General features: G+C 44.5%; 1 protein-coding gene across 2 annotated transcripts in view; it reads left to right on the top strand.

Annotated features, from left to right (window-relative positions):
- KDM1B (lysine demethylase 1B) overlaps positions 1–14,178 on the top strand; it is a 42,792-nt gene extending 28,614 nt beyond the window's left edge. For both annotated transcript variants that reach the window (XM_015102829.4, XM_042237021.2), the window contains 8 exons: positions 282–409; positions 1,552–1,683; positions 2,274–2,348; positions 4,440–4,556; positions 5,521–5,646; positions 6,613–6,735; positions 8,745–8,897; positions 12,246–14,178. In XM_015102829.4, the coding sequence (XP_014958315.1) occupies positions 282–409; positions 1,552–1,683; positions 2,274–2,348; positions 4,440–4,556; positions 5,521–5,646; positions 6,613–6,735; positions 8,745–8,897; positions 12,246–12,329 (938 nt within the window). In that variant the 3' untranslated portion in view covers positions 12,330–14,178. The remainder of the gene's footprint in view (positions 1–281; positions 410–1,551; positions 1,684–2,273; positions 2,349–4,439; positions 4,557–5,520; positions 5,647–6,612; positions 6,736–8,744; positions 8,898–12,245) is intronic.
- The last annotated feature ends 351 nt before the right edge of the window (positions 14,179–14,529 follow it).

Below are 14,529 nucleotides of genomic sequence, written 5' to 3'. Positions count from 1 at the left end.
TATCTCAAGCAAAGGAAAAAATTGGTTCTCCACTAAGCAAAAATGAAACAGGGTTGAAGACATAGGACCCTCATAGCTTCGCTCCCCATTAAGATAGCTTTTCTTTCCTGAGAGAAACCAACCTTGTCAAGACATTGACCCTTTCCCCCGGGACCACCTGGGAAAGATCTTCCAAAGTTTGAGGCCTTGCGGGTTGAAGGAGGTGGAGCACAAAGGATAAGGAATTGGACCATAATGTCCAAATTTTTTTTTTTTTCTGCTTTGCTCCATTCCCATTGCAGAAAAGATAGAGGAGATCTACAAAGCTTTTATCAAAGAGTCTGGAATCCAGTTCAGTGAGCTGGAGGAGCAGGTGCTTCAGTTCCATCTCAGTAACCTGGAATATGCCTGTGGCAGCAACCTCCATCAGGTGGGCTTTGAACATGCTTGTTTCTCTGTGTGTGTGTTTCCATATTGAAACGTTGAGCCCATGATGGTCTGGATAACGGGGATCAATGGGTCTGTTGCTTAAAAGTCCCAGAACCACAGCTTTAGAGTATACAAATCCCATGGTGGTTTTGAAACAAATTCTTTAAAGCAGGAGACGTTTTAAAGAAGCATTATTTCTGCAAAGCATTATTTCTGTGAAGATGCTCACGCTATAAACCTGAATACAGGAAGGCTGTTGTGCTGAGGGGCAGGGGTCACAGGCTTGTGTCTGTCCACTGCCCTCTTCAGGGGGCCCTCAAGGCGTGCCTGTGCAACTGGGAGCTGAAGACACTGCTCTTAAGAAGCCAGAATAGAGCATCTTTGCAATTAGGATCTGTTTGTCTTGCTAAAATAAATTTAAAATTGCCTAGGTCAGGAAAATCCCCTAGAGAAGGAAATGGCTACCCATTCCAGTGTTCTTGCCTGGAGAGTTACATGGAGCCTGACGGGTGACAGTCCAGGGCATTGCAAAGAGTTGAACACGACTGAACAACTAACTTTCACTTTTCAATTCATGTCACCAGCTCTGATCATGCAACTTGGATATGCTGCACGTTGAATCATGGTTCTGTGGATGATCCCCTACTTAATTATCCTCTTTGGTAGGGGTGGGGGAGGGACAACAACTGATGTTTGCATTCGGTGATTCTTTGCAATTGGAATAACACTTTTCTAAAATCATGCTGCATTTCACCTTCTATGTAATTTCCATGTCGAAGACATCTAGGTGGCATATTTCTATATGGAGTTGATCAGATGCGGGTCTCCTCTCATAGAATTCTCTTTTTCCAGTGTTGTTGATGTATAATACATCTTTTTGTCAGGGAGTGGTACCCATGGCCAAATCATATCTACATTTTGTTCTAAAATAAGCTTTCCTGTGCATTACTGAGAAATTTCCTTCGCCTGGAGCAGTACCCACCTGGCTCTAGCTGCTCGTCCGTCACCCCCACTCCCTTCCTGTTTCACCCTGTTCCCCTGCCTGGGATGGCTTTCCCCACCCTGGGCTCCTTTTCTCGTCCCTTAGGTGCAGCCGCAGTCTCCACCATCTCTTGTTTTCCAACCTCTCCTGGTGTTTCCCAGGTGTCTGCTCGCTCCTGGGACCACAATGAATTCTTTGCCCAGTTTGCCGGTGACCACACCCTCCTCACTCCCGGATACTCCGTCATCTTAGAAAAACTGGCTGAGGGACTGGACATCCGGCTCAGGTCTCCGGTGAGTGTCCACGGCGGTGGGTGGCTCAGGTTTGGTGGCGTTTGGAGCATGTGAAGTTTGGGATTTGTAGATAGCAGACAGGCGCCTGCTTTGATGTTCAGCCAGTGTCTGCAGGTACTTTTTGATACTATGATCAGTTGCACTCTCCTTGTCGATTAGGTCACTGCTGTTGTTGGAAACAATAGTGACTGAGATGCACTTTTATTAATAATCAAGCGTTCAGGTTGCTCACCACCTCCCTGATCCAGTGCGGTTCTTTTCACACTTAAATTTTCCCTTCAAATATACATTTCTATGAAATCATGTTGTACGTGGTTATAATCATAGAGGCAATTACATATATATGTCTGTATTTCACCTTACACGATGTTATAAAGATTTTTGCATATTCTGACATAGTGTTTATAAATTTTAATGACTGAGTGAGAGTTCCCTGGAGGAAGCGATAGCTGTTTAGTTCTTCAAATGCCAGGAAGTAGTTCCCCATAGCCTGGGAAATGTAAACTCCCATCCTCAAAGAATTGGAGAGGACCCCGGATCGTGTGGTTCCATCCCTCATTATGTTTTCCATAATGGCTTTTCTTGAGCAGGTACAGAGTATTGACTATTCTGGAGATGAAGTGCAAGTTGCCACTGCCGATGGAACAGTGTGTACAGCACAGAAGGTAAGCGCTGTGCTTCCACTGGGTGCTGCCAGGGGCCTGGGAGTGAGGGAGACCAGGCTTTTCCACCAAGCAGTTTGCCTTTAGCCATCTCCCTGAAACCTTATTTGAACTCTGAAGAACTCTGTATCTCCACTAGTTGTGTGTGGTTGTACAAAGCCGATTTAATTATTTGACCAGCATATAGATTCATGGCAGATGGAATTCTGGGTAGTGCTGCATTAGTTCTGAGAGTTGAACAAGGAAAGAAATTCTTTGGCCAAATAAGTTTGTAAAGTAGGATATATGAGTCTGTGTTTCGGGTTAAATAAGAGCATATTAAAGGCTCTGAGAAGTCCTGCGTTTGAGCAACCTGTTTTCCTCTGTCTGATTCAGTGGTTTCTAAGTGGGCGGTGTCTTTGTTTTTGTACCACAGAACCTTTTTTCAGATCGAGAACACTCTGTGTTTTTATCTTGAAACTGGCAGAAGTACTTTTACATCATTTGAATTTTTTGTAAACAGCTTTAGTAGGCAGACTGTGAAAGGTGCTGTAATGTAATATATGAAATCACATTGAGATTTCTGTAGTGTTAGAAAACAAAGTTTTGAGGGTGGAGGGGGCTTAATAAACCCCATCGATCTATTTAATTATGTCTGAAGTGTTAACCAAAAACTGATGAACTGTCACCAGTTCCTAGACTAGCTGTGTTTTATGCTTTTCAGTTAACTAAAAATATTTCATAGTCCTTGGTATTCACACAGAAATGATGGTTTGCATGTCAAATGGGAAAGATCGGGTAGTGTATAATTCCGGGGGGGATGGATAATTCCTCATATTGTTCCTGCCATTAACTAGCTAGGTAGTGAGTACTGGTCATATAGACTTTGGACTAGCAGTAGTTCTCAGCCCTGGCTGCACCTCTGAATCACCTGTGGTGCTGGTTTAGTCACTAAGTCATGTCCGACTCTTTGCAACCCCATGGACTGTAACCCACAAGGCTCCTCTGTCCATGGGATTTTCCAGGCAAGAATACTGGAGTGGGTTGCCATTTCCTTCTCTGGGTAGAATCACCTGGGAGGTGCTTAACAAGAAAGGTTACAAAGCCCCACCCTACATAGGTTCTTGCTGAACTGGTCTGGTCATGTTTTTAAAGCTTCCCAAGTGATTCCAACATGTGACCAGAGTTGAAAACTACTTGTCAGTAGCATCCGTATTTGTGATTCCCCAGGTGAGAATCAGGCCAATATCTAATATTCCTCCTAATGGTAAAAAAAAAATTTTAAATACTACGTTATAAAATTGTAGGCTTCTCTTGTGGCTGAAGCTGAAACTCCAATACTTTGGCCACCTCATGCGAAGAATTGACTCATTGGAAAAGCCCCTGATGCTAGGAGGGATTGGGGGCAGGAGGAAAAGGGGACGACAGAGGATGAGATGGCTGGATGGCTTCACCGACTCTATGGACATGAGTTTGGGTGAACTCCGGGGGTTGGTGATAGACAGGGAGGCCTGGCGTGCTGCAATTCATGGAGTCGTAAAGAGTCGGACACGACTGAGCGACTGAACTGAACTGAACTGAACTGAACCTGTGGTAGAGATGGTAGAGAGTCTGCCTGCAATGCAGGAGACCTGGGTTTAATCCCTGGGTTGGGAAGATCCCCTGGAGAAGGGCATGACAACCCACTCCATTATTCTTGTCTGGAGAATCCCATGGACAGAGAAGCCTGGTGGGCTACAGTCCATGGAGTTACATAGACTCAGACCTGACTGAGTGACTGACGCTCACAGGCCTTATAAAATTGCAAGTCAGCTCGTGGTTCAGGACAGCACGCTAGGTGTGCTAACCCTGCTGCGTCACCCTCTGCCTGACCCTGACCCGGCCCATTTGCTCTTTTTCTTTGTATTCTGGCTTTTAGAGAAATTAGAGTGGAGTTTCAGGCTGTGATTCAAAAAGCCTGCTCTGAAATGATGAAAGCAGGTATTTTTAGTAGTCAGCACGCATCACACAGTTTCAGTTGGAAGTTACCCCAGCTTATAAGTGAAAGATGTCCAGCCCAACAGAGTACATTGATAAACACTTGACAAAATTTAAACGGTTCATTATTTCCCACAGGTGTTAGTCACTGTGCCACTGGCTTTACTGCAGAAAGGTGCCATTCAGTTTAATCCACCGTTGTCAGACAAGAAGATGAAGGCCATCAACAGCTTAGGAGCAGGCATCATTGAAAAGGTGACTGAATTACTTAAGCCTGGCAACTAGAGAGATGAGTATCAGATGACAGGGATCCCCAAACTTCTGGTATTGGGAAATAGGTGATTTTTGAATCCACATCACATTCAAAGACTTCCTTTTCCTTTGAGTAATTGTTCCTGAAGAATACAGAAGGATAGCATCAAAACAAAAAGAGCAGAGCGGACAGAGCTCTGCAAGTTTTGATTCAGGAGAAAGACTTTTCATTATTCAGGGTTTGAACTGGGAATATAAATAAGCAATTCTTTTTTTTTTTTTCCTGCTTTCCATATCTACCCTTCACTAGTAGTAGTTGTAATAGTAGTTTAGTCGCTAAATCGTGTCCGACTCTTGCCACCCCCATGGACTATAGCCTACCAGACTCCTCTGTCCATGGGATTCTCCAGGCAAGAGTACTGGAGTGGGTTGCCATTTCCTTCTCCAGGAGATCTTCCTGACCCAGGGATCAGATCCGGGTCTCTTGCACTACAGGCAGATTCTTTACCAGCTGAGCTACCAGGGAACCCCTCATACCCTTCACTAATTAGCCCCAGTGAGGAGAGTGTTTTACTTCCTTTGCCTTGAAAAACTGCTTTAGCAGAATCTGCCAGTGCTGCAGTAGGTACCAAGAGACCTATGAGTAGTAAGACTTTCATCTCCTGGACATAAGCTTCAAGACTAAGTCTCAGCAGTGCTCTGCATCTTCGGATTAGCCTAGAGGTTGTCAGTGGGTCCCACCATTATCCGTGGGAGGACAGGACTGAATGGCATTAAAAAACAGATGTTCACAGAGATAACAAAGGGTAGAAGAATGGAAAGGGAGTATGTTTGAGTTTTTTGGAACGTCTTTTTTTTTTTTTTTTAAACATAAGTATTTAAGAGCTATGGGTGGCTTCTTAGAGATTGCCCCACTTTTGATTTCAGTGAACTCTTAATAACCACCTTTCTCTTGCTTGCTTTCCAGATTGCCTTGCAGTTTCCTTACAGGTTTTGGGACAGTAAAGTTCAAGGGGCTGACTTTTTTGGTCACGTTCCTCCTAGTGCCAGCAAGCGAGGGCTTTTTGCCGTGTTCTATGACATGGATCCCCAGGTAAAGTCATGGGTGTTAGAACATGGTTTGAATTCCCTTGTTAACAGTTTAGAATTTGGTTTGGTAATTACTCCCGTGTCAAGCCCAGGAACTAATAGACATTGTGGATACTCTGGATGTTTGTTTGTATGCTGGGGGGACACTTGGAGGGCATGCTTCCCTGTAGGAAAGGAGCCCCTGTGTCTCTCATATTTTCTTAAAGTACTAATGTTGGTCCCTGGGAAATGAATTCGTTGCAAGGAAGTGCAGGAATTCTTCCAGAATCCTCTTAGGGTGAGTTGGTGATAGCACAGTAATGAATGGCACTTGAAATATACTCCCCAAGGGTCCTCCAGGGGGAGAGCGGCAGGTATGATTGGCCCACACGAGGGCGGGTCTGGGACTCACTAGACGTGATTGGTTGGGGGAGGAGGACCAAGGAGAGGACCACCTGGACTAGAAAGTGATGGTTGTGCTGATGTCCTGCCAAAGCCTCACAGTTGTTTTCCCTCCGGCGCATTTGTCCCAAGACAATTTATCTTCAAAGGTTCCACGTGGGAGCCAAGAGCAGAATGTCCTTATTGTTCAAGAAGGGCTTTTTTCCCCCCCATTATTTTATGTGCAGAGTTCCCTTCTCAGTCTCATTCCATTTCTTCTAAAACAAGTTCTTAGAAGGGAAAAGCCAAGAGAACCTGGGGGTTTGATATGTACATGACTTCTGGAGTTTTTCCAGCAGGGAACAATAAAATGCATAGATGAAGGTGGGTGGCCTGGGCCACAAGACAGTAGGAAATGACGACCTGTGTCCTGTGAGGATGAAGGCCACGTCTGTTGCGTTGGCCAAAAGGTCATTCAGGTTTTTGCATGAGATCGGCTGGAAACACCCGAACGAACTTTTTGGCCAACCCAGTGCTTAGACCCGTGCGTCTGGAGACTCGGGCCCCCAAAGCCCAGCCTGTAAAGTGCTTTTCCCCGTCACGTGTCCAGAAGCAGCACAGCGTGCTGATGTCGGTGATCGCGGGGGAGGCGGTGGCGGCCGTCCGGAGCCTGGAGGACAAGCAGGTGCTGCAGCAGTGCATGGCCACCCTGCGCGAGCTCTTCAAGGAGCAGGTCAGACACACGCCCTTTGAAAAGAGAAAAACACACTTGCCGCTGACTTCCCGTGCTCTTCAGAGTGGCGCGGGCCCCAAAAAATCCATTCGTACCGAGTACAAAGGGGCTCAGGGCAATGGGCCACAGTCTTCCTCTCTCTTTTAATATCCAAGTGTTAGTTGCTTGGCTGTGTCCAACCCTTTGCAACCCCATGGACTGTAGCCCGCTAGGCTCCTCTGTCCATGGAATTCTCCAGGCAAGAATACTGGAATGGGTTGCTGTGTCCTCCTCCAGGGCATCTTCCTGACCCAGGGATTGAACCTGGGTCTCCCATATTGCAGGCAGGTTCTTTACCATCTGTCTGAGTCACCAGGGAAGCCCCAACTTTCCTCTTAAGCATTAGTTTACTCACGCCACGATGACAGACTGCCCCAGACTGGGTAGTCCAAGCAACAAAAATTCACTGTCTCACAATTAAGGAGGCTAGACACCAGATTGAGGGGTTGGGGTGGGGGGTCGTTTTTCCCGAGGCCTCCCTCCTTGGCTCACAGAAGGCTGCTTCCCCCGTGTCCTCGTGTGGTCTCGCCTCTATGTTGTCTGTGTTCAAATCCTCTCTTCTTAGAAGGGCACTTGGCATCCTGGATCAAGGCCCACCTGAATGACCTCATCAAAGTCCTTACCATTGACTTACCTCATCGAACTCCTATCTCAAATAGACTTGCCTTCTGAGGTCCTGCGGGTTAGGGTTTCATCATCTGAATTTGAGTAGAGGGACACAGTGAAGCTTATAATAGTACCCCATTCCTCCTCTTACACTCTTTTCCTTTTTTTCCTTCACATCATGCACATCCCCTTTCTCTCCTCAAGAGGGAAAAGACTCAGCATTTTCCAGAGATCCTATATTTGGGTATCCTGTTCCCAAACCCTCACAAGCTTTGACAGCAGTTTTCCATTCAAAGGGACCTTGTCCAGAATTTTCTTGCACCCCCCCCCCACCCCCCGCCACTGCTAGTCTCTTTCCCTTTTCTCCAAGAAGCTCAAGATACTTTCTATTCGCCAGTTTACTAAATCTCACCGTCTCTGGAGAGTTATAAATGGCACGATGTATGTCTTTTCCCAATAAAGGAGCAGAAGTAGAAAGAAGAGAAATGACATAATGTACATTAGAAAGAGGGGGGCCTTCGGGGTATTGCTTATTCCACACGGGGCAGTTCTCTCTCACAGTAGTCCCTCACCTGGGACTTTGTCTCAAAATTTGTTTCCAAATCAATTATTTGGAACTTAGCGCACAGTTTGTACAGAAATCTGTTTCACGGTGGCGCTTGGCAGTGGTCAGCCTACAGAATTATCTGAAACTTAAAGAGTGAAACATGACCGGTGTAGCTGTTCTGTGGAGAAGCCTGTTGAGAATTCCAGTCAGAGGTCCTCAGACCCTGCCCGTCCCTCTCCTCCTCTGGTCCAGCGCATTCCAGGTGGTGAGAAGGGGAACATGTGTGTGTGTCAGTCGCTCAGTCATGCCTGACTCTTAGTGACCCCATGGACTGTAGCCCGCCAGGCTCCTGTCCATGGAATTCTCCAGGCAAGAGTATTGGAGTGGGCTGCCATGCCCTCCTTCAGGGGATCTTCCCAACCCAGGGATCGAACCTGGGTCTCCTGCATTGGCAGGCAGATTCTTTACTGTCTGAGCCGCCAGGGAAGCCCCAGGGAAGAGGAATGCCTGGACTCTTAGCCTTTGGTGATGACCTCTGGTAGGTGGGGAAAGTGTCTCTGGCAGAAGGACAAGGTGTTGGAGTGAGGAGACGTGTGGGTGTTGGGGAAAGTCAGAAAGATGGGGGAGCGACAGAGGAAGAGACACAGATACAGAGGCTTGGGCAGAGCAACAGGCGGGCAGGAGGGTCATACTGGGAACTGCTGTCTCAGGATGCCACAGGGATTAACTCACTTTCCGGATGGAGGGAGGGCTGTAATCTTAGAAAGGTTGGGTTGCACCCAGTCCAAGTCCCTTCCGATCCCTCTGCTTGACACAGGAGGTCCCAGATCCCACCAAGTACTTTGTCACCCGCTGGAGCACGGACCCCTGGATCCAGATGGCGTACAGCTTCGTGAAGACGGGGGGCAGCGGTGAGGCCTATGACATCCTTGCTGAGGAAATACAAGGAACCGTCTTTTTTGCTGGCGAGGTGGGTTTCATTACTCCGACCCCGATTACTTTCATTTGGATCACTTGCTTTTAGTTGAAGTGGTCTGTGTTCAGAGTTTAAAAGCAACATCAAATACCGTCAAAAGTCTTATGGCAACGAACGGCAGGTACCCTGACAATATTCTCCTCAAATTCCCTGAGCAGCCATTTTTAACTCTTTTTGCTGTTTTCTTCTGGAGTTTACTTCATACCTTAAGATTTTTACTTTGTTGTCTTTGGATTTAAGAAGTTAAGACATCACCTCCAGACTTCCTGTCAGGTTAAAGACTTAGCCTGTTTCATCCCTTCCCTCTGTTTACTTCACAATTTAATTTTAAATTAGTGTCAGTGCTTATATGATGTGGTTGCTTACTGCTGAGCCAGGAAGGCGACCGCTGATTCTTTTCTTACACAGCTGTTTCCTCTTCAATCATAGTAGCCTCTTCTTTCATTAGCTTAACTCTTTCTATGCTGCTGCTGCTAAGTTGCTTCAGTCATGTCTGACTGTGCGACCCCATGGACAGCAGCCCATCAGGCTCCTCTTGTCTGTGGAATTCTCCAGGCAAGAATACTGGAGTGGGTTGCCATTTCCTTCTCCATAACTCTTTTTATACTGCTTCTTAAACCTCCCCACTTTTTTCTGTTGTTGTTGAGCCATGCCTAGGAATCTTAATTCCCCAACCAGGGATCCAGCTCATGCCCCCTGCAATGGAAACACAGAGTTGCAGAATCCTAACCACTGGACCCCTCATTCGAAGAGTTGACTCATTGGAAAAAACTCTGATGCTGGGAGGGATTGGGGGCAGGAGGAGAACGGGACGACAGAGGATGAGATGGCTAGATGGCATCACCGACTCAATGGACTTGAGTCTGAGTGAGCTCTGGGAGTTGGTGATGAACAGGGAGGCCTGGTGTGCTGCGATTCATGCGGTCGCAAAGAGTCGGATATGACTGAGCGACTGAACTGAACCAAACCACTGGACCACCAGGGAAGTCACATGCCTCCGCACTTGGTGGACAGCCTGTAGGTTCCATTCCTTGAAACCCCCTTTCCTGACATCTTCTCTTTGCTCTAGTTTATCTTGGGGACTCCTGCAGATGTATCCTCCCAGGATTCCTCCTTACCACTTGCCAGGGTTGGGGTTCATACTTCCTAGATCTCTCTTTTCAGTACTTATTGTTGAAATTATGATAAAAAGATTTCTGGGGTTGAATTAGTTTGCTTTTGCTATTCCCCACCACCCCTTCCCCACCCCCAACATCCATCCAGTTCATCAAAATAAATTCTCAGCACTCTTTTCATCTGTGTTCATACCCTAATACCATTTAGGTTATACAGTTCTCCTCGATTCATCTAAGTGTTTTTAATATTTTCTTTTCAGGGTTTTTGAATTATTACAAAAGAATATCATTTTAAAACCAGCTGACTTTGATTTCCTCTTTGGGCTATAAAGCGCCAACTTTGTAGGAACAGAACATAATGGTTGCATTCCAGGCCACAACTGTCAGCTGCTTCCAAAAGATGGCCCTAATAGGGCCAAAGGGCCACGAACGGGCTTTAGAAGTTTTGACTTTTCTTTGCTGCTTTGATACAATTGCTACCTCAGTTGAGTTGCTTAGCCGTGTCCGACTCTTTGCAACCCCATGGCCTGCAGCATGCCTGCCTTCCTTGTCCATCACCAACTCCCAGAGTTTACTCAAACTCATGTCCGTTGAGTCGGTCCATCCAAGCGTCTCATCCTCTGTCGTCCCCTTCTCCTCCTGCCTTCAATCTTTCCCAGCATCAGGGTCTTTTCCAGTGAGTCAGTTCTTCACATCAGGAGGCCAAAGTATTGGGAGTTTCAGCTTCGGCATCAGTCCTTTCAGTGAACATTCAGGACTGATTTCCTTCAGGATGGACTGGTTGGATCTCCTTGCAGTCCAAGGGACTCTCAAGGCTTCTCCAGTTGCTACCTCAGCTTCTTATAAAGGGCTTCCCCAGTGGTTCAGTGGTAAAGAATTTGCCTGCAGTGCAGGACACCTGAGTTCAATTTCTGGGTCAGAAAGATCCCCTGGAGGAGGGCATGGCAGCCACTCCATTACTTTTGCCTGGAGAATCCCATGGACAGAGGAGCCTGGCGGGCTACAGTCCATAGGGTCGAAGAGTCCGACATGACTGAAGCGACTAAGTACTTCTTATAAAACCCATTTCTTTTGAGGTTTCTATTACTCCGCTACTCTTTTCCCCTGAGTAATGGTGTCCCCCTGACCTCCTGATCATCCTCCCACTTATTAAAGTCTTTGGCACCAGGATGTTTTTCCATTTCATGCCAGCTACCAGTTTGGGTAACATGTAACCTAAATTCACATGGAACTTCGTATTTCTTATATTCCCTTTTCTATAACCTGCTGCTGCTGCTGAGTCGCTTCAGTCGTGTCCAACTCTGTGCGACCCCAGAGACGGCAGCCCACCAGGCTCCCCCGTCCCTGGGATTCTCCAGGCAAGAACACTGGAGTGGGTTGTCATTTCCTCCTCCAATACATGAGAGTGAAAAGTGAAAGTGAAGTCGCTCAGTCATGTCCGACTCCTAGCGACCCCATGGACTGCAGCCTACCAGGCTCCTCTGTCCATGGGATTTTCCAGGCAAGAGCACTGGAGTGGGGTGCCATCGCCTTCTCCATTTCTATGACCTACTTGACAACATTTTAGCTACTCTTCTCCCATAATCACATCCCAGATTTTTGTCTTGGTTGCATGCGTGTTCGTCACTTCAGTCACGTCGATTCTTCATGACCTCATGGACTATATATGCCAGGCTTCTCTGTCCATGGAATTTTCCAGACAAGAATACCTAACAATGACAGAGAATACCTAACAGTTGTAAATCCAAGCCTAACTTTCCTGTCCTGGTTTGCTTATTCTCTTCTCACTATACCCTCCTTGCAGGTGAGGTTCTCTGTTGATAGTCCTCACCTTTTCTTTCCCTTCTGTGTTTGTTACATCTCTTCTTGTTAGTAGCCATCCAGCAAAACTCCAGCCAAGGATGAACTGATTCACTTCTTGTGATTGTCTGATGGGAGGGGGCTGTGTCTTACCATTATTCTTAACTCCAGTACCTGGCATACATAATACCTTTATGAATGTCACACAGTACTTCACACGAGTGCTGACTGTGTAGAATGAATTTGGTATGGTGAGCTAAGCCAGAAATGTTCAGGTGCTGTGATGGGTGAGTCGAGTGTTCCTGTGAGCACACAGGAGGGGCAACATTTTAGGAGGATGGGAGAAAAGTTTAAGTTCGTATTATATTTTGATAGTCATCTAAATTTCTTATACATGATCTCGAATTATAATTTTTTTTTTAAACAGGCAACAAATAGGCATTTCCCACAGACTGTTACAGGGGCATATTTGAGTGGTGTTCGAGAAGCAAGCAAGATTGCAGCATTTTAAATCGAATTTGTCTGGACGCAGCTTTCTTCTGTATCCCAAATGGAAAGGTTTGAAAAACATGTTAGACCTCACTTTGATAAAATCAAACAATCCTCTCTAGGTAGCAAAACTTGAATGTTCTAAGGTGGTATGTATGGTAATATAAACCAGTTTTTTACCATTCTGAAAGCATGGGTTACAAGAATCCTTTTTAAGCACTTATATTTAATAGCATTTTCCATTGGTCTGACTAGTGCTAAATGTTCCAATTTCAGAGTAAGGCAGAATATAACCTTCAGTTAAGACCTTGGATATGATTCTTCCATGGTTAAGAGATTCTCTCTAAATCTGACTTTTTTTTTGGCTGACCAATTTTCACACATTGAAAAACCAAGTCAAGCAGGAATCATTAAAAAAAAAAACAAAGCCATGTACTTCTGTGACAATTAATCAGTATCTTTGCCAATGAGCCTTAAGATTTTTATATAGTTCTAATATTGACTTTTACTTAAATTTAGATAGAAATCTTCCCTTTTTGGATACAGTACAAACTCTTCCAAGGTAAATAAAACCTGTATTTTATATTGTATGTATTTCCTCCCATTAGGTGTTCAAAAGAAATTTAAATTCAGGTATCTTTTATAGTAAAACATATTAGATCTGTGCACTCATTGGCAAAATTTTCAATTCAGCAGTACAGGTTGTGGTATCATTGAGAATGGAGAAGAGATTGTGTGGTCTTCATACTTAAGACTCAGAATATGGCTATTTTTCTTAGAGCCATGTTTGTGCAGATGGCACATTTTAAATAGCCTTAACTTTGGCAACCACTAGCATAAGGGTCTTGTCAGAATAATTTAATAAAAGTCTCTCCCTACTGCCTCTTTTTAAAATAACTGATTAAGTCTCTAGGAATATTTTTTATAGAATTATGTTTTCAGTATTCCATAGGCAGGTCCACTGGAAAACTGCAGAAAAATGTGAAATATCCTGGGATACATATTACACATTTTATAAGCCATATCTTAAAAGCCTGAGAACATAGTAAATATTTTCTTTTTCCTTCTTTCACTCATGACAAATAAACACTGATTTCAGGGTCTTCAGGATGCCCATCTTGCCAAGAAACGTCAGTTTACAGGTTAGAAATATGGGTAACTTAAGTGCTTTTGTTTTAAAAAGTCTTTGAAGAATTCTTTCAGTACGTTGGTCAGCTTAAAAAAGGACTCAAAATGACTTTGAAACCACTTTTCAAAATATTAGGTATTTTTAAAATTTAAAGTCAGGTTGTAACTAGAAATTGTATTTTATGCAAAGAATATATGGTGAACTTTAGAAAGAGCTTAGACACACCTCCCTCCCCAGAAGTATGATACAACTGAAAGAAAGGAAAAAGCAGTAAATTGGTTTCAAAGTTAACAGGAAAAGGTTGATATTTAGGGTTATCTAATGAAAGTCATTGGTACTGATTGGGAAGTATTCTGCTTCAAGTGTTTCCTGTATTACAATGTTCAAATAGCATGTGTCAAGTGATAAATGCAAAAACTTTAAGTTGAAATGGTTCACAGTCCATCGTTACTTTGGTTTCTGAGCACTTAAACTTGTATAGTGCTATAAGCTAACAAGGGGGGAAGACCTATCTAAATAAAGTACGGTAAATGTGTATTTTAAAAAAACCCCTCATTTCCTGTCTCAAGTGACATCACCTAACATTTTGTTCTTTAAGGAGCCACGGTACTTTTTTTTTCTTATTTGAGTATGTTTTTCACTGCTGCCTGAAGATTTTAATAGCAGTGAATATGTATGTGTTTTAACTGCCGACTGTGAACAACTGATTGTGTAAACTGCTTAATAAAACGTGTTTTTCAAATACACTGTGCACTGTAGTGATGAATACACACTGCTCAGCAGAAACACCCTCACCACAGTCTTTCACACACACCAGCTCAATCCCTTCAACCTCCAAACCTCTTTAGACTGTGCAGGTCATAGGCATTACTGTGTATGCTTTTCAAGTGAATGATCACAGTTAAGTTAACTCTGATCAACTTAGTTTTGTGAGAGCACAAGCTTCCCCCACCCCGATTTCTTTGTAATGTATTTTTTCAAAGTAAAAGTGATCAATTACCAGCAATGAGCACTCCAAATTATATGGGCTACAAGGCTAATAAATCCATAAAAAAAAAATCTCTACTCTGAAATACATGTTAAGATATCAAAT

The sequence above is a fragment of the Ovis aries genome, chromosome 20 (genome assembly GCF_016772045.2).
Source record: "Ovis aries strain OAR_USU_Benz2616 breed Rambouillet chromosome 20, ARS-UI_Ramb_v3.0, whole genome shotgun sequence".
In the NCBI taxonomy this organism is placed as follows: Eukaryota; Metazoa; Chordata; class Mammalia; order Artiodactyla; family Bovidae; genus Ovis; species Ovis aries.
This window is presented reverse-complemented; position numbering and strand designations above follow the sequence as displayed.